The following is a 19,214-nucleotide window of genomic DNA, read 5'->3' on the forward strand; positions in this document are numbered from 1 at the left end:
GATGTTTCACGAGAGCATTCCTGGGCATGCTCATGGTGAAACAGAAAAGGGCATTCCTCCTAACTATTCCCACAAAGATGGAAGGACAGAATTGTCCAAAATAGCTTGGTAAGAAACAGCATTAAGTTTTCCCTCACTGAGAGAGAAAGAAAAACAAGCCATAGTATTATTCAGTAAGTTTTGGTCTAATTCTTTTGTCCATATAGTGCAGAGGTATTTAATTAAAGTTTAAGGAGGTCCACTTGAGAAAATCTCTTTAAATATAACATAAAGTACAAATCAACAATGTTTATATATGTTTATTATATTAAACATCATATTAATTTTCACAATGAACTGGGGGGAGTTTTAGTAATAAAATGGTAATAATAATAATAGTAAAATGTTCTTTTCTCATTTCAAGTAAAATAAGGTTTACAGTCATAAATGTAAAAAATAGAGCTTTTGAAAAAATTATAGTTGCTTTTCCTGTTTTCTTCATTTTTCCTACATTTGACTACATTTCGCTTCTCAGCTTCAACCCCTCTTTTCTCAGTCTAGTACTCTGACTTACTTCTTCAGACTTATGCATCTCGTCTCCTTGCTTAGTTTTCTGTTTTCACACACACACACACACACAGTTTGCTTGACTAAGTAGCATCACCTGGGATGAATTAGAAAGCACACGTCTGTTTTTCTGTGCGCATAAACTGACTGCTATAAAGACAAAGGAAGAGAATGTGCATCTTAAAATAGCCTTAACTTAAATACAAGAAAAGCTACACAGAGTAAAATAGAAACAGTCCATCAGCTTAGTAATAGGTCTGGATTTGGGTCCGGACTGCAAGTGTATTCTCTCATGCTGGTTTTTCTGAAGTAGCACAGGCAGTCTTGGGTAAAAACACTGACTTTAGTTAAATATATTTTAAATGGCATGATAAAGTTCCCAACTAAACCTATCCTGCTTGGAGTAGGAAATAGCTCATTCAACAACACTAAAAACAGTCAATATTAATAATTACATAAAAGTATCTTAATTTTTTTTTTAATTTCTTCCATTATAATATAAAGATGAGCTCCTGTCCCATGTTGTTAACTGAGACAGTTAACATGTGTGGTGTTAGAGCAGTTTGCAGGCTTAGGGGGATTATTTCATTCCAAACTACTTTTTCAAATCTTTTGTTTAGTGGTTTTTGTTTTATTATTTACCCTTTTTGTACTTTTTATGGCTTTTAGTAGTTTTATGAAATGAATTATGAGAGATTTATCCTGCTGAATTGTTAATATTAGTTCATATGTATTGTGATTACATATTGAAAAATTTCCAGTGCAGACCATTTTTATGCAGGTGTTTTCTCCTTTGTGTGCATATGTCATAATTATAAACTTGACAGATTTTTTTTTTTTTTTTGCATATGGCTTCATTTTATTGATACTGAGATGATTTTAATTTATGTAAATAACTTCATGAATAAAGAAAAAAAGAAATTCTAAATATCCCTTAAATTCTAAAATATTAAAGTAACGGACACTATTGCAGTTGTTGTAATGCTAGCATGTATGCAGCAAGTTAAAAAATCCAATGTTATATAGGACTATGTCATTTTACGAAATATTATTTATATTCAGTTATTTTTGTTCTTATTTATTTAAATATTGTTTGATACTTAAACCACCAGGTCATTGATTTATCTGAGTATGGTCTATTATTTATGAGATTAAAAGATAAAAATATGGATTGTGCAGAAATGTGCAGTCTGTCATAGGACAAACAGAAAAAAACACTAATGTGTAAGGCTGTTTTGACCACTTCAGTCCTGCAGTCCCACACAAAACCTGTGTTATCTTTTATTGCTGTCTTGTCAAACTAAGATTAACAGTCCATGTAAACTGCAGGTCTCAAACTGCTCTGACATTGAATCAAATTGGGTCACTTTGAAGGGCCGCCATGTTTGTTTTATTATCAGAGCTGTCACTGTAAAATTAAGTTCTTTACATTTTTGTTGATAAATGCTTGGATGTGAGACATCTAAACTTCAGAGTTAATTTGAAATAAACAAAACATTTTAAATTGTTTTTACTTAACCTCCTGAGACCCTATGTGCACATTTTAGCTTTTCTGCACTTTACACTTCATTCTGCTCAGTGTTGTTGGTACATTATGTGCTATGTACAACTAACATTTTTTTATTTAGATTTTATTCTTAAATTATATATTGCGATGTTAGTACAGAAGATGTAGCTATGGGAAAGTATTTAATCAAATTTAACAGACTTCTCAGATATCAAACTATGTGTGACAGCTCACCTGTCTAAAGTGAAGTATACAAAATTCTGACACATCTAGTCTCCATGTTAAATATAATTTATTATAAATAGATAATGAAGTTACTACAGTTGTGCAAAAACATAAGCTTTCTTGTTTGGAAACCCTGGTGGGATTTATCCTGCTGCTGGTATCTAAGAAGAAAAGGTCAAAGACTGCTTTAAAAAGCTGGAAGCAACCAGCTAACTTCAGTTTTGGATTGTAGCCCAATCAACAGTTTAACAGACTCATTAATTCAACCTGTGACAAACTCTGTTTTTGTATGGTGTTGTAACTTGTGATTTAAAGACAATTCAAACAGTAATAGTAAGAATTCTAGAGCAGAGTGGATGAGGGGAAAAATTGTCTCTTAATTTTATCTTTTAATAACAGGATCCTGGCTTTGAGGTGAGATTACAGATGCCATATGCGAGTGTTTTACTGTATTTTTCCCCCCCCTCTTGTTCTTTTTTTCAAGCATCTTGAGATGCAGGTGACAGTGGTCCTCTTGATAGAATTTAGTCCAAGTTGGGGGAGCTTTTAGGATTTATGTGTGAAGTGTGGCTACCACCCTGAGCACCAAAAAACTTCTTTGTATAAATGGTATTTGAAATGTAGTTTTCCTTAAAATAAGCCATAAAAATCCAGTTTCAATCATACAAATACAATTTGCTATGAAAGGATAGTCATCTAACAAAACATAGATAAAATGTACTCTACACACATTATAGAGGCTGGGTACTGGCTCATAGGAAAGCCAGATGTACACAATATTTGATAAGCTTCCACACAAAGCCCACACCTTACCTGCAATGACTCACACTTTGGCAAAGCCAACAGTGTTCTGATATCAAGCATACCCAAAGTACACAACCATTATACAACAGCTGCAAAGCATTGTTATTATGAAAGACATCATTTACAGAAGAATATCTGCCACTGTCAATTATATAAGTAAAACCAGGACATCAGATCATCACGCAACAACTAATATTAGGCTAATGTGTATTTAAAGCTATAGTTGGTGAAAAAAGGATAAGCATAAGAGAATGGATGGATGTTCTTAATCTCATTCTTGTACTCCAAAAGTGCTTTTTACTTGTGATTCACTGATGACGCTTTTTTATCATGTGTATCTCCAGTCACTGGAGATACTTGGGCCATCATCAAGTTAACTGTAGCTGCTACAGTTAACTTGAGTGCTCATTTTTTCTCCTGTTCATCCGTCTGTTGTCAGTTTATTCCTAGAATTGAGGGCAACCTCAAGTCCAGTTTGGAATTACGTTTGGATTTCCAAGCTGTCTCTTGTTGGATTGGTCTCTTGTGGAGGTACTGTGAAAAACAGATGTGAGCAAGTGTGCCTTAAAAAAAACAAAAAAACAAGAAGAAAACATTGACATCCCTTAAGACAGGGGTCTGCAACCTTTAACACCCAAAGAGCCACTTGGACCCGGTTTCCACGCAAAAGAAAAGGCTGGGAGCCGCAAATACTTTTTGAAATCTAAAATGAAGATAACACTGTATAAATTGTTTTTTTTACCTTTATGCTTTGTGTGAACAACTAAAGTAAGTAAGTAAAGTTTATTTATTAAGCGCTTTTCACAGACAGGCAGTCACAAAGCGCTGTACACAAATATTAAAATAAACAATACAATCAATAGACATTATACACAATGTAAAAGATCAAATGTAAATAATGTAAAGAATATAAAATACGTAGATCAACAAAAGGCTTGTTTGAAAAGAAAAGTTTTTAACTGCTTTTTAAAAGTATCCACAGAGCAACTAAGGTGTGTTGCTTGTGAAATCCATGAAGTGCTACAGAGAAAATTTAATTTTATTTATGTAATTAACACATTTTGAACTCTTAAAAGAAATATAACAAAAGGAGAGACACCCAGCTGAACTAAAATGATCCATGTAGCAAACAAAAACTGTTGTGAGCCACCACCTTTATATCTCCTTTGGGCTTTTGGAGCCTTGACCTGACTTTTAAAAAATAATTGGGGAAAAAAAGCACTATGCTGCTAAAAAAAAAATATAGATATTTGCAAAATTCTGCCTAAATATGTATTTTACCTGGTTAATGTGTGTGGCGGGGCGTGGTCTGCAGTGCCGCTGCATGGGAGTCGGACGCACCTGAGCTGCACCCGCAATCACGCCTCGCCGCCTTAAAGTCTGTGCTCTCTCTGCTGTTGTGTTGTCGGGCTGTGAGCTGAAAAGCTACAGCCGGCTGTATGCGTACAGCAACCGTGGTGAAAAGTGGTCAATAAAGAGATGCTGAAAAGCATGTTCATGTAAACATCATCGAGTCTGTCGCGATATGTTTACAATGGGACTTCTGGTCCCGAACCTCTGCGCACAGCGCCTGCAAATCGGGGCTTTCATCTTTACGCAGGACTGTGAGCTGTCATCTGTGGGGCGTGAGCGGTGTTTGTTTTTAACATAGTTCACGGAGGAGAACAGCTGCCGACATAATATGGATCTGAAGATCCAGCTACCCGGGGTCCGGCTTCCGCGAGTGTGACGCTTATTTTGAGCAATGAAAAAAATAATAAGATATAATTTTATTTTTATATTTCAAAATCACAATAATCTTCCAATTTAGAACTACCGGTACAAGTTAAAAAAAAGAACTAAACACAAATAAAATACACTTGAGCTAAATACTTCTAATTTAATTTCCCAAACCACCCGGAGCCGCAAAATAAAGACTAAAGAGCCGTGGGTTGCCGACCCCTGCCTTAAGACATCGAGCCCCAGGGTCTTTTGTATTTCACAAATAGGCTTTTTGGGGTAACTGCATATAAGCTCAAATTGACCCTAAAATGGTTAATGCAATGTGCCTATGTTAGGTTGAGCAACAGAGGTTTGTGTATTTCCCTCTTATTTACTATTTGTTAAACGTCAACTTTAACCAGAAATGTAAAGGGAAAAAAATCACTTTGTAAAACTGATGATTGTCTTTTGGGCAAAGGCCAAATTATCTTAAAACCCTGCAGAAAGCTGACATGTTCAAATGCCATCATATCAAATGAAGACAAATACCTGAGCTATTTTCTTTTCTTTTAAAAAAATATTTTATCTAATTTAATCGTCGAACAAGGAATACGTTCACATTTAAAACAAAAGGAATATGTATATTTTGTCACGTTTTTCTTTTTTTTTGTGATATTTGAGATGATGGGGATATGTTAAAAAAAAATCTTCAATTAAAAAGAGGTTCCTCTAAAATGATACTAATCCTAAAGCCATCAGTGTGCCAGTTGCATTTTAACTTTTCCAAAAAACCCACGGCACTTGGGCCTTTCACAGGGTAATGCAGCAAAATAAATAAAAGATAAGGATTTGTACAAGTCTGCAGTGATCGAAAACTTGATCTCGTAGGTGAATATACTTGAGGATGTTGGTAATCAATCGCATATAACATGTTTTTGGTGTTTTTGATTAATTTTCACAGAAAACAAAATCTGTATGTTTGGTAAAATCCTTAAAAGTATCCTATGGAGCCCATGGAACTGTTGCGGAAGGCATCACCAATAACATTACAAAGAGATGAAATTGATATTGAGCAGAATTGAGTTCAGTTTGTTGGCGTTATGCAAATGTTTCCCTGTTGAAGTAGAAAAGTCATAAAAGAAAAGCCTGATGTTTTCAAGCAGTATTTTCTGTGGGAGAAAAAAACTGCACCAGAGTGCTGGTGTTATTTTGGTCCCTGTAACTTTGCAGTTAAATAGTTACACACATAAGTTTTAACACATTTGTTGATGTTGTTGAAGTTTTGCAGAGGTGAATTCTGATAAAGAAATCCAAACAAGCCAGCAACCAAGTGTCTTCAATAAATAACACATGTTAAATTCCTACATGCCAATGTTGTCATGCATATGCCATGTGGAATTAAACAGTCAGATTTTATCATACTCATTTGCAGGGTGATTTCCACACTTATATAATGGATTTGACATTTTATGTTTTTGAAAATAGAAAAACCACTTAAAAACACCTTGTACAATCATTAAACGCAGTATTCACAACATGTGAACTAATTCTGATGCTTTATCTTTTTATAATACGTATGGTTGGTCAAGGTTAAAAACGCATGTTTTTATTGTTGTATTTGTTGTAACTTTTGCTGCCATGATGGCCAGTTCTCTCTTGAAATGGAATTTAAATCTCAATGAGACTTTCACCTGGATAAATAAAGGATAATAAATTGCTTAAAAGTAAAGGACCTTCAAAACGGTTGATATAGTAATAAAAGCAATGCAATCAGTTAAAATGACAAAGCATGCATTAAATATGCGCCTCATGATCTCAGGACCCTCAAAATTCAGACATTACATTTTTTTAGTGAAATGGCAAACATAGTTCACAATCTCATGCTAGAGAAGATGATCTGAACAAGTTCCCGATGCCTTATATTAAATAATTTACCTCTTGTCATCTATAAAGTTAAGCAGTAAAAAGATGCTCTCTCAGTCTCTTTTAGGTGATATACTAACATTATAAGCGCTATTGTTCAGTCTAACAGAAATGACTCCTTCAGAGATTAACAAACAATCCTGAAATTAATAATTAAATAGTGGAGTTCGAGCAATTTGCTGTTGCTAACCAAATATCCTTTTTATTTTAATGTTTTTGTTTTTTTTTATTTGTTTATTTTGCTTTAAAGGCCAGCTAACTACACAGTGATGTTACAGCAGGGAACCTCATTCATGATGATTTCATGTTTGGTAACGAAAGATCTCTACACACTAAAGCCTTTTCACAAGTAGTACTACTGCAATCTAAGAATCAAGAACCTTTGTTCTTTGTAAATTTAGTTATAGGTTTATCAGTGTGTGTGGAATTGAATTGATTTGAAAAAATTACATGTGAAATGTGTTCCAATCACATGATCATTAGCAAACTTCTCTCTCTAGATTCAGTAGCGCTCTGACTGTTGTTAAATGAAGTTTGTGTTCACCAAAGCAGAGCACAGTTGTCCATTTTTAAGCCGGTAACAGAAAACAAAAGACTCAGTGTGAACACGTCTCACCTTGCAATCAAATTAAATTAAACTCTGTGCATGCCATTGTTAGTAGTTACTGTATGTCTTTACCAAGTATTGTACCAAGTTTCACCCTACAGTTGTGCTTGTTTTTGTGTCTTATAACCTCTGATAAACCAGTTTCCTGTCTTTTCAGCCAACCCCTTTCCCTACTTTCTCCACCCTTCCCTTTTCCCCCTGTATCACCCTGATGTTTAACCATTGCAGTGTTTCTTTATGTAATATAGGGCTACATTCCAAAAAGCAAATGGGAGATGGACACATCAGAGGCAAAACTTGGTAGGTATTTATTTTTTAATGATGATCCAGTCTTGCCTTTGTCATATAGAGCCTTCTGCATCATTAAAATGTGTTTTAAGTGTCATGTAGCGAGATCTGTGAAGTCGTGTGTGTATGTTTTGTGTTCTTTTTTCTGTTCCTATTGTGAACTTTGTTTGATTGATGCGATTCTTTTGCATTTTGATTGAGTCACTGGTGGACTTGGTCAAGTTACTGGTCTAATGCTTTGTTGCTGATGAAAAGCAATAATAGTTTCAACTGGTTTCTATATCCCACTAAAGACCAACCAACAGCCAAACCTCATCATTATTAAAACTGCATATAGGGGATACAGCAAATAAAAAAATATTTTAAAAATCTTTTGGGGGGGGGGGTTAAACGGGTGTTTTAGCTTTATATCTACATATAATTCTTTAGGAGCGTACAATTTTGGTGCTCTGAAGGGATTTATTCAGAAAAAGTTTGAGTCAAAGCTTCTTTTGGCTGCTCCTTTATTGATGAGGGGTCACCACAGTGAGTAGCTACCTAATGTTTAATTTGTTTAATCTCCCAAAGGGATTTGAGTCTCCTCCCAGCATTGAACTGGGGATCTTTTGCGCCTGTTAGTACATTAGAGTACACTGTAAACCATAAACCAGTTTATGAATTATGCTTATAGAGAGAGAAAAATGATTTGATAGGACTTGTACAGCTGTTCTTCATTTAGTTGAGCAGGTGTTTTGTTAGATGAGGCTTATGGTGTTATAATCAATAACAGCACAGTACCTCCAGGCTGATCAGATCTAGTACAAACCGCTATTTATGTTGTTAGCATGTCAACAGGAAACAGTCAGTTACTGAATGAGACATGGGCTGCAGTTTCTGTAAGAACACCAGGAAAGCGCCTTAAGTTGTTTCTATTGTGACTGTAAATTTAAAAAATAAAAATAAAAAAAAAAAGGTTAAATTTTAAATAAAGACCTCATTTCTCTTTAAGTTAAAAAGACACATTATAGACTAATTCTTTGTATAAAAAAGATCAGGTCCTGGATCATCGTTTTATGGAGCAATGATAAAACAGATGTTACTAGTTGTCTCATAATTTTATTTTATTTTTTGATAAATGAGTGATACCTTGTTGAGGTTTTATGTTGTTTTTATGGGGGAGTAGAGGTAAACTGAACGGTAATCTTCAATTTAAACAGACAAGTTGGATGGTCTGGGGAGTGGCGGGAAGAGGAAGCGTGAAGGCGAACATATGGCAGGCCTCGAAGACTACCTACAGCTGCCAGATGACTATGCCACACGCATGTCCGAACCTGGAAAGAAGAGGGTAAAATTTGACCTGACCATCTATGAGTGCATTTGTTTGTTAGTGAGGAAAAACCAAAAGTTCAAGGTTGTTTTTTCCTTACCATTTCTAAGAATGCATTGATACAACAGCTAGCAAATCAGCAAATATGACCTTTATCAATATCAGAGGCTGATATGTATATTTATGTCAGGTGTGAGCTGGCTACATGTTTAAACATGCATTTAAACAGTGAACGTCAGTTCACTATTAATTAAAAAAGAAATATAACAGAAAACTGAATTATTTTTAGCATTTATTTCACAGTTGGTGTGTCCCTAGTAGTTTCTATGATACTGAATGTTCAAAGATGTTACTGAATTATCTGAAATCATTTACCCATTTCTTGTTCATAACATGATATCCTGGGTTTCTCCCTGGTTTTTTTGTTTGTTTTGTTTGTTTTCCAAAGGTTCGATGGGCTGATCTTGAAGAGCAAAAGGATGCAGATCGAAAGCGTGCTATCGGTTTCGTGGTGGGTCAAACGGACTGGGAGAAAATAACAGACGAGAGTGGCCAGCTGGCACAAAGAGCTCTCAACCGTACCAAGTATTTCTAAGAAGATAATCTTACACTTTTTTTGGTTTCAGTGAAAGGTTCGTATTTTTCCTATTCATATTGTTCAGGTTGTTAGAAAAATTGTAGATGATGTTTGTGGCTATTAAGTCATAATATTCTACAATTTAAAATATTTTAATCAGAATGTTTAATGACTCAAATGAGAAGTTTGAGGGAACGTCTTTTGTATCAGTAATATTGGAAAATATACTGAGAGAAACATTTGGTCAATCAGCCAGCCATTTTCCCGAAAAAGATTCGACTTACCATTTCCAAAGTAATCTTATTGAGTTTGATCGGGAGCATACAGATTAAGAATGACTTATATGAGAATGCAGGTAACACTATTATCTTCTGTATTTAACAGTAGTTAACAGAATGCCATAAAATACATGAAATTTCATTGTTTTAATGCAGTCCTTATTGTCACATAAAACAAATAAACTTGAGTGAAATTTAACCGTGAAATTACCAATATCATGCTTTTCTTTCTGCAGGTGCCCAGAATGTGAAAACTGCTGAAGCTTACTGGCGATGAAATTTTGATCAGGGTGATTTCACCAGCTGTTATCTGTTTCTTATTACATTCATTATTACATATATTAGAGGCTTTTATTTCTCTGGATATAAATCAAATCAATATGTAGTTTATAATTCTCTGATACGTCTAGTCTTGCATCCTATCATTATTCTTATGTTTGGGTTCTTTTGCTGTTTTATACTCTTCCTAATTCATGTACTGTATACCTGTAGCAATGTTTCTTGGTCCATCCATAGTTTTAAAAGGGACAATAAAAAACACAATCTAAACTTTCTGAGTCTCACTGAATTTATCAGGTGGGTTTTATGATCTACATATTTTGTATAAAATTGTATTTTGTTAGAAATTACCATGTAGATCAGTTGACCTACTTTTATTTTCACATGGCATTTTCTCACACAAAAGCTTTAACACTTTGGATTGCTTTACCCAGTGTCTTTACAACATCTTTAGAAATAGATGATGACCAGTTTGAAATTGGACTGTTGGCAGCATCTGTTGAAATGGTTTACAGTGCATCCCTAACCCTGAAACAAACAAAAAAACCAAACAAACCCAAATTGTCAAAATATGGAAGAACATTTTGTAAGGGAAAAATCAGTCCACTCTGGGTTTGGGGTTCTTAGATGTCCCGTTTTTAAAAAATTTCTGTTACTGTTTTTTGTTGGGGTTTTTTCTTTTTTCTTTTTTAATTATTAGAAAAACAAAACAAACAATTCTAATATTATTTTTTTGCACTCAAAGTCAAAATAAGATGTTGCCTGTACCACATTTTGATTACTATACCCTCACTGGCCACCTCATCCCTGTTACTAGTACTTGGTTGGGCTTCAATTTGCCTTCAGTTCGTGCACATTTTTTCAGCTGCACATCCATAGTGGAGTCTCCCGTTCTACCACTCCCATTCTGAAGGTGCTCTATTTGATTGAGATCTGGTGAATGTGGAGGTCATTTTAGTATAGTAAACGTGTCATGTTCCATAACCAGTGTGAGATGCTTTGAGCTGTTTACATGGTGCATTAGCCACCAACACACAATGGGTACACTTTGGTCATAAAGGGAAGGACAAGGTCAGTAACAGTACTCAGGTATGTCTGGCATATGAATAGTGCTCATTTAGTTCTAATAGCCCTTTTCCATAAGTACCTACTCAGAACAACTCAACATTTTTATTTATTTTTTTAGGGTTTGCCATTAGGTCATAGTACCTGGTATCAGGTACTTTTTTAGTACCTACTCAACTGGGGTTCCAAGCGATCTGAAAATGTGACATCAACACGCTGCATGCCATTGATTGGCTAGACAGGGACGTCACTTGATAAGTCATGAGAGAAACTCCTTCACGAAAATCAAACCCACCATTTTTGAAATCCAGCAACGATGGAAATGGCTACACAGAAACGACACTCAGAGTCTAACGAAAAGCCACAGACTGACTGCAGGTGTACCATTGTCTTGATGTCCACCTTTGTTGTGGCATTCCGTGTTGCATACAAATGGCGTTCAACCGAATTTGTATAATGATCGTACGCACATCAGACGGTACTCTGTTGTCATGGAAAACAAATTGTCAAGCTCCAACTTCTGACTCTACCATCCCAATGTCGCACCAGAAATCAAGGCTTATTGGACTCATTGGTCTTCTCCTTTCCAATTTAGGTGAGCCTATGTAGCATCAGTTTCCTTTTATTGACTTTAAGAAGTGCCACCCGATGTGGTCTTCTGCTGCTGTAGCCATTCTGCTTCAAGGTTCAATGTGTTGTGTGCTCAGAGATGTTTTTCTGCATTCCTTGGTTTTGACACATGGTTATTTGGGGTTACGTCATAAACCCTAGTGATGGTTATGTGTTAAAAACCCCAGTAGATCAGCAGTTTCTGTAGTACTCAGACCAGCCCAATTGGCATCAACAAACATGCCACATTTAAAATCCCACTTTTTCTCACTCACATTTTTGACTTCAGCAGGTTTGACCATTTCTACATGGCAATTAGCTGATTAGATATTTGCAATAATAAGCAGTTGAACAGTTGTACCTAGTAAAATGGCTTCTTAGTGTGAAATGTATAGTTTCCCAAACTATTTTGTTTTTTTTTTTTGGCCCCTGTTTGCTGTTGAAATCAAGCACATCAGGATTTTATTTTTTATTTTTTTACAATAAATTTAATCTGGATTACCGACATTGTTACTGGAGTAACTGAAGGACAAAACAAGGATCGACGGTTACAAACAGACAAATCACTTCTGATGAAGGATTAAATTGGCTTTGGACCATTGGTTGAAGTGTGCCATGTGGTAAATGAATGGATGGATCCAGGTGGTAAGTATGGAAGAAAGCAAGAAACTATTCCTTTTTGTATTAATCCTTTATTAATACTTTAACTGGTTCACTGACATTGTAATTGTAGAATTGAAATGGTTTGTGTTCTATATATTTTTGTCATTTTGTTTGTATGTACAGTAATAAGTTCTGTTCCATCAATATTAAAGATTTTGTAAATTCCTGGTTTGGAATTTATTTTGTGCTTTTTACAGAAAACAAATTGTGATCTGTGACTCGTCGTGTCAACAATAAAATATTTTTAATCATGTAAAATATGTATTGTTGCTATATAATATAGCAAAATACATGCATCTATCCAGCCAATGATGAAACAAAAACGATTGACAGATATATATACACCCCACTGCCATCAGTATGGCAGAATCTACATTACTTTTCAGATGGCCAATCTTTGTTTTTAATTTAATAATAATAATTTTAAAAAAGTATTTTTTTTTTTCCCCATGAAGAAATGAGTAAGTCCACATTGTGACCGGTCACTGTGGCACATGATCATGTCGTCTCCTGGTTCTTATACAGAGTGATGACTTTTGAATTCAGCTGGTACATCAGTGTCCAGTTTACAGATCACCTTGTAGATTGCCTTCTTCCAGGATGGATCACGATCTTTGCCCATTGAAATGGCAACGTAAAACTCTCTCAGTGTAATCTCAGCAACTTCCAGGAATCTGTCGGGCACCTGTGAATCCACACAAGAATTTCTTTAATGGGGGAGAGAGGGAATATCATTCCTTTGCTGCCATTCTGTTCAGTCTGTCGTCGACAGATAGTGTGAATTGTATATGGCACTATATTTTAGATGTGACTCTAACCGAGAAAATTCAGGTAAGTAACAAATCAGGTCTTAGCACAGAGACTGAGAACAAAATTAAAGGAAGTGAAATGATCAAGAACAAATATTATTTTAGCAAGTTTCCCTGACACTGATTCAGCCTTGTCCCAAACTAAGGTTTATGGTCTGGGATCAGGATTAATCTATGTTTGGGAAACTGAACCAATGAGTATACAACTACCTGTGCTGTAATCAGCTTTTCTTATTTTGCAATGTGAACCTTTAAGTGTTTTAAACTACTGTCATGTAACAAAATAAAAGTGCATACACAAATTTTCCAAAATGGACCTGATAAGCAATGTTATGTTATTTAAAGATATGCAATTGTTAAATCTGGTGAAATTTCAAATGAGTACAGCGAGAATATAAGTGATTATAATAACGGTGGGGTTTGGTATGGATATTTTTTTTAACATTTAAAACATATGCACAAAGATTAAAATCTTATTTTGCACAAACTCATGAGAATATATTTGTGACGCCAAGAGTATTTGAACAACATGTCCAGAGTTTAAAGAAATGTATTTATTAGCAACAACACTCAATAAGTTCTATTGGTGGATTTAATGAACAGGTTTAGGATGTATGTATAACATCAGTTTTTCTTTTTCTAGCTGATGTACTTTATGTCACTAACAGCTGACACTAATATGTGAGATGGAATTGCAATACTTGCTGTGTAATTAGTGTTAACCATATATGGACTGTGCTAAATTATACAAAATTTCATTGTGCATAAAAAAAACCTCCCTATTCGAATGGCAGTTATTAGTTTTACAGGTTTACTCAGTCCAGTTGCACAGCTAGCACAAGTATGTCTAATGACGAATCATTTTTTTCCTTTTCTTAACCAATCTGTTTGACATACTTGTAGCTCCTCTTATGCTTGCCGTGCTGTCTTTGTCTTCTCCCACTCAAAGCACAATTTATAGGTTTAATTTCTCTGTTACTCATTTGGAAATTAGAGGAATACTCGTGTTAAAGCTTAAAACAATTTCAGTTCCTGGAAAACTAATGAATAAAAAATATAGATGAAAGTTCTTAGTTTTTAGTATTTGTATTTTAGTATATGTTTGTTTGGTAACATTGAAACAAACAATAACTAAACATTTTCAACAATTCCACTAAGCCTAACAACTCTGGTAATCACATGAAGGTGTAGATTTTATTAGGCTGATTCTGATTTCTATCAAATCATGCTGAAATTGTCTCAGCCTTTAAGATCTACACGGAAATGTGTTTTGATTTAAAAGTTGGACAATAAAGAAAAATAATGGTTGTTTTTATTTGCAGAAGTGGGAAATCATGTTGCTTCATTAAAACTCATCACTGTTTTTAATGGTTTAAGTCATACTGAGCACATATAAATGACTACAATCTGCTATTTAATTACCAGTGATTTAAGCTTCTCAGTACAAACAGTCATCATCAGGACGTTTTAGTCCATTGTACTGATCAGCTCTGTTCACAGTGCTGACATTTACTCTGTATTAATAAATGTGCATTTTCAAAGCAAATCTTTATTTAATATATTACTAAGTGCCCTGACTTATTTTTTCTTCAGTAAAGCTTGTCACAGCTGCTTCATCGAAGTGCAACACTCACATCAATATAACATATTAAACCTTTCTTTATATGAACTCTATGAAATAATTTGTGTCATTTGACCTTTTATGATCTCTGTGCATTAACAGCTCAACATGGGCACATTATGAATTAGAAAAATAATCATCGTGACCGTCTGAGAGAAACCATAAGATCAGAATAGGTCAATTTCTGCTTTCTCTTCATCAGTAGTTACAAATTATTAGGTTGTTTACAGTTTTGCAAACTTAACATTAACTGGGTGAAACATAACGCTTAACATCTTACTCTCTTATCCTGTTTCACTGCAGTCAACTGTTCAATAAAGGAAAAAACACTATATTTGTACTATACATAGGTGAAAAAGACCTCTCCACATGGGGGTTAAATCAGACTGTAGAGAAAATTCTTACTTTGAAACATGCTTCTTGGGTTTTTTTTTTGTTTGGTTGTTTCTAATTATTGCGTATTTGCTGCAGTTTCACACAATTTGTACCATTTTCAGGTAAAGTTCACATTTTGGAAAGGTTAAATAAACATTTTACTCAACCCTTCAAAGCCTGAACGATTAAATAATTGCCAGAAAATTTTTTTTTTTTTTTTTTTTTTTTTACAAAATTCTGGGGTATTTAACGAATCTATTATTTATTTTTTTTAAACTGAATTTAAATATTAATTTGCGTATATTTTTGAGTTTTAATTTGTTTTGTATTTGCTTTTAATATTTTTATTTATTTGTTTTCCAATTTAATACTTAGAAAAGCTTTTTATTTTGTATTTTTAGCAAATAAAAAAATCTCATGTATTAAATATGAAACACCAGGCTTTAAGGGGTTAAAAAAGAAAGAATGAGAATTACGTAACATCTACACAATATTAGTCATAATAATGTAATGAATCTTGGTAAGCTCTATTCCTTTATTACTTTTTCTGAAACCGATACGGCGACATAAAAAAGAGGAGCTGCAGATACAGTGGACACAGTACAGTGTTTCTAAAATAAAGATGATGCATGGTCAAAAATGAGGCTATAAATTAAGGAATACCTGAGTGACACCTCACGACTCGCTTTTAGGAAGCAATCAGTGTGTTAGAGTAAAACAAGTCCTCAGTTGTTCCTCACCTGGAAGTCGCTGGCTTTGTTGTAGTGCCTGTTGAGAGCCCTGAAAAGTTCTGATTCTCTCCCCACAGTCAGACCCCTTACGTCTGCCACTCCTTCGATGAGAGCGTGTCGAGCAAACTTCTCCATCTGGATGTAGTAAAACTCCCTGAAGTTACTGAACCACTTGATGAGCTGAGAGGTGATGGAGCGCGTGAACTGAGGAGGAAAGAAAGGTAAGTGAGCTTGTCAAATGTGACAATGAACGTTGTTGTTTTCTGATTTGTATGTTTTACAGTGCACACTACAATATGTGAAGCAAATAAAATCACCCATGAAGCTATTTAACTGTCTTCTGTTTTTTTTTTTAAACACACTGTGAATTATATGATGATGTCTTTGGTTTGTGGATTATGATGCTGAAAACGATGTAATAATAAATCCAAAGGTTACAGAGGACTCTTTGTATGTTTTCAGGTTGAGACTTTTCTCCCAAAATGGAAAGTAGCATCGCTGTTGCTCAAATGCAAAATGAAAGAAATTGTATAAATCTGTAAATTCAGCACATGTAACATGTTTTCTACTCTGTGAGAAGGACGATAACACGACATGTGCAAGAATCCAACTTGCAAGCCATCTCTCACCTGTACATCATGGAAACACATCTTCAGCACAAGTGAACTCGGGTAGCGAGTGTAGAAAAACATAAGCTTTGCTTTCTTCAGATGGTTTGTGGTCAGACCCTCCTAAAATTCACCAGCGTTAAGGACGAAACGCAAAAACAAGATATTTTCTCTCCAAAACTGATTCATTTATAGCCAATATACGATGAAAATGTTGATTCCACAATGGGTAGGTTTATTGTCTTTTTCTTTAAAAGGGGTGGCTGGGAATCAGGAGGTCCAGCAGATCATTTACTAAGTAAATAAAGTTTATTTGTAAGTGCCTTTTAGGACAAAACCAGTCACAAAGTGTTTAAAAGAGGTATTAAAAACAGGGTCACCTACCGATTGGAAGGCCAGTGGTTCAATCCCTGGCTCATCAAGTCCACATGCCTCAGTGTCCTTTTTAACATACTGAACCCCAAATTAAATTGATGTGTTTCTGCTTGATAGAAAGTATTTAAATGAGACTTATAGTACTTACAGTAAAGACTTTAAAGACATCTGCGTGAGATGCTACAGTATTCAGATATATTGGAGGTGTTCTGTCATTGCTAAGTGCTACTTAAAGCCACAGGTTAACACAAGAAATTAGAAAGGATACATTCAGCATGTACAGGTTGCTTTTCACCAGGCTATCAGACTCTGTCTTCACATGAAGGAGACCAGTGCTTTCCAAAATCACCGGATCTGCAGACACAGCGTGAGTCTGTGGGCTTCTCACAGATCTGGAATTGACCTTTGATCTCACTTTAACTGACTTCCAGCCTTCTTCTGAGTAACTGTCCTGTAGGCTCTTGAGAGCACGGTGATTCTTCTCTGATGCTTGAGATTCCTGCAGGGCAGAGTCAACGATGAGGAAATTTGGAGATTTTGGACGGTGGTGAGCTGGTAACCTGGATCTTTCCAGTTCGTGTTTTTGCACAACCAGAGACAGAGCTTCTGTTTGAACATCTGGGGTTTGCACCTCTGGAGTCCCACAACATGGAAGTCTCAACTTATCATCATCACTGCTCACCGATGGCTGAAGAGGCGTACCAGTCTCTACATTTTCCACTTCATATGGCGATGTCTGTAAAAGCGGCACACTTTTGAAAATGGAGTCAACGCTCTTGCTGACAACTCTGGACAACTCATACTTTAGAACATCTGCCATTAGCCTTATTCTGGCCGGTTTGGATTGGAAGTAGTTCATCAATTTAACCTTCTTCCATCCTTGATATTTTAGACTCGAACTGCTCTCAAACTCACTGTACAAATCTGTAAACGCATCACCAGATGTTTTGATGGAATCATGGGCTTCTCTCACTCCATCCAGGTGAGTAACCTTTGTTCTGAGCTGCCTGGGGTGCTGATGCTGGCTCTCCAGCTGCTTTCTTGTTACCTGGCTTTGAGCCGTGCTTTCCATGCGTTTCTGAAGGAAAAGTGCTTCTTGGATCTTTTCGTCATTGTGCGTGCAGTCAGTCTCTTTACGCTCCTTCGTTTTCACTTCTGTGTCGTACATATGAGTAGGGCTGGTCATACCTTTGATTATATTTTCTACTCTCGCACGCTTTGCTTGATGGCCTCTGTTCAGGTTCCAGTCATGGTGACCATAAGAAGTGGGTGCGGGAGACGGGTGTCTTCCCATGAATAAAGATCCACTGGTGCTGCCTCTGGATGAAGTAAGATCCAGTTGACTGGAATACATCAAACCAGCAACTGCACTGCTATAATGAGCACTATCTGGTAGTGTTTTCATGTTCTCACCTTCTCTGTGTAAGGTCAATGAAACGCCTGACGAATCTGAGTTTGATGGCATGAGGTCAGGCTGAAAAGAGGAGAGATGCTCTGCAGCACAGCCATCCAGGCAGATGTTGCTGGAGGAATACATGGCTTTGCTCCAAACACTCTGATTCATTCTGGTAGGGTTAAAAAGACAAAAGTAAAAAAAACCCCACTTATGAATAATAAAATGCATGCAAGTAATAGCAGGAAAGAGAACTTGGTACAGCTAGTGGAGACATCTTTCTCACATATACATGATATCCCTTTTTAGGTTGCAGGTTACCTCATTTTTAAAAAGTGTCTATTTAATTGAAATCAAACTAAATAAGTAAAAACACAAACAGATATTAAAGTATCATCAACATGGCATCCTTTTTACTCGATATGCAATATAAAACTTACCTGTCTTACAGCTCAGAGGAAGGGTGCAGGTCTGGGTCCTGGAGGAGGAAACTCGGTTATTTGTAGTGGTACAGCAGAGAGCGCTCCAGAAAGCAGGAGGTGTGTTCTAACATGTCAGCCTATCCCGTCCCCGTAACCTACCGCATTGTTAATAAACATATGAATCTTTGAAGGCTAGTAATGAATAAATTGTTACTTCTTTATGAGTGTATTCATTCATTGTGTCTGTTTTCTTGTTTCTCTAACACCGTGGTCTGCATGATGTGTTATCAATTATAAGTTGTTTTAGTATAGTATGCAGACATGGTACAGTCCTGTTAAATAAATTATTTTCATTATGTTATAATAAGAAAAGCTAAATTTATTTAATTTTAATGACAATATTTAAAGGATTAAAGTTCATGGTGAGGCGAACTATGACCGGAGTGTGAGTAATATCCAGTCTGCTCCCACCGCCCGCTACGGTGGACCCCTCCAGTCCAGC

General features: G+C 35.7%; 2 protein-coding genes across 5 annotated transcripts in view; one reads left to right on the forward strand and one right to left on the reverse strand.

Moving 5' to 3' along the window:
- Positions 1-16,129, forward strand: part of ylpm1 (YLP motif containing 1) — a 29,666-nt gene extending 13,537 nt beyond the window's left edge. For 2 of the 3 annotated variants that reach the window (XM_085382681.1, XM_085382682.1), the window contains 4 exons: positions 7,562-7,613; positions 8,798-8,925; positions 9,356-9,539; positions 9,999-10,311. In XM_085382681.1, the coding sequence (XP_085238807.1) occupies positions 7,562-7,613; positions 8,798-8,925; positions 9,356-9,502 (327 nt within the window). In that variant the 3' untranslated portion in view covers positions 9,503-9,539; positions 9,999-10,311. Of the gene's footprint in view, positions 1-7,561; positions 7,614-8,797; positions 8,926-9,355; positions 9,540-9,998; positions 10,312-15,991 lie in introns of those variants that run through there. The other variant, XM_085382683.1, reaches the window with a different exon arrangement.
- LOC146652051 (uncharacterized) lies at positions 12,773-19,203 on the reverse strand. 2 transcript variants are annotated; one of them, XM_085382686.1, is made up of 5 exons: positions 18,731-19,202; positions 17,166-18,462; positions 16,544-16,645; positions 15,924-16,118; positions 12,773-13,063 (listed from the first exon to the last, which is right to left on the reverse strand). In XM_085382686.1, the coding sequence occupies exons 2-5, from the start codon at positions 18,459-18,461 to the stop codon at positions 12,896-12,898; spliced, it is 1,761 nt and encodes a 586-aa protein (XP_085238812.1). In that variant the 5' UTR covers position 18,462; positions 18,731-19,202; the 3' UTR covers positions 12,773-12,895. The 2 variants fall into 2 exon arrangements, with proteins under 2 accessions (XP_085238812.1, XP_085238811.1); XM_085382685.1 differs by having other exon boundaries at positions 17,166-19,203.
- Positions 19,204-19,214: the final 11 nt, after the last annotated feature.

Source organism: Rhamphochromis longiceps, linkage group LG15, assembly GCF_057381845.1.
Source record: "Rhamphochromis longiceps isolate RC_006_pf linkage group LG15, R_longiceps_female_GT1.1, whole genome shotgun sequence".
NCBI lineage: Eukaryota > Metazoa > Chordata > Actinopteri > Cichliformes > Cichlidae > Rhamphochromis > Rhamphochromis longiceps.

Excerpts from the sequence above, each read along its gene's own strand:
- LOC146652051 (XM_085382685.1), bottom strand. The coding sequence starts at position 18,521 with ATGCATTTTATTATTCATAAGTGGGGTTTTTTTTACTTTTGTCTTTTT. Across the intron at positions 16,119-16,543 it reads TGTGTTTCCATGATGTACAG|TTCACGCGCTCCATCACCTC; the intron begins GTGAGAGATGGC and ends TTTCCTCCTCAG. Across the intron at positions 13,064-15,923 it reads ACAAAGCCAGCGACTTCCAG|GTGCCCGACAGATTCCTGGA; the intron begins GTGAGGAACAAC and ends GTGGATTCACAG.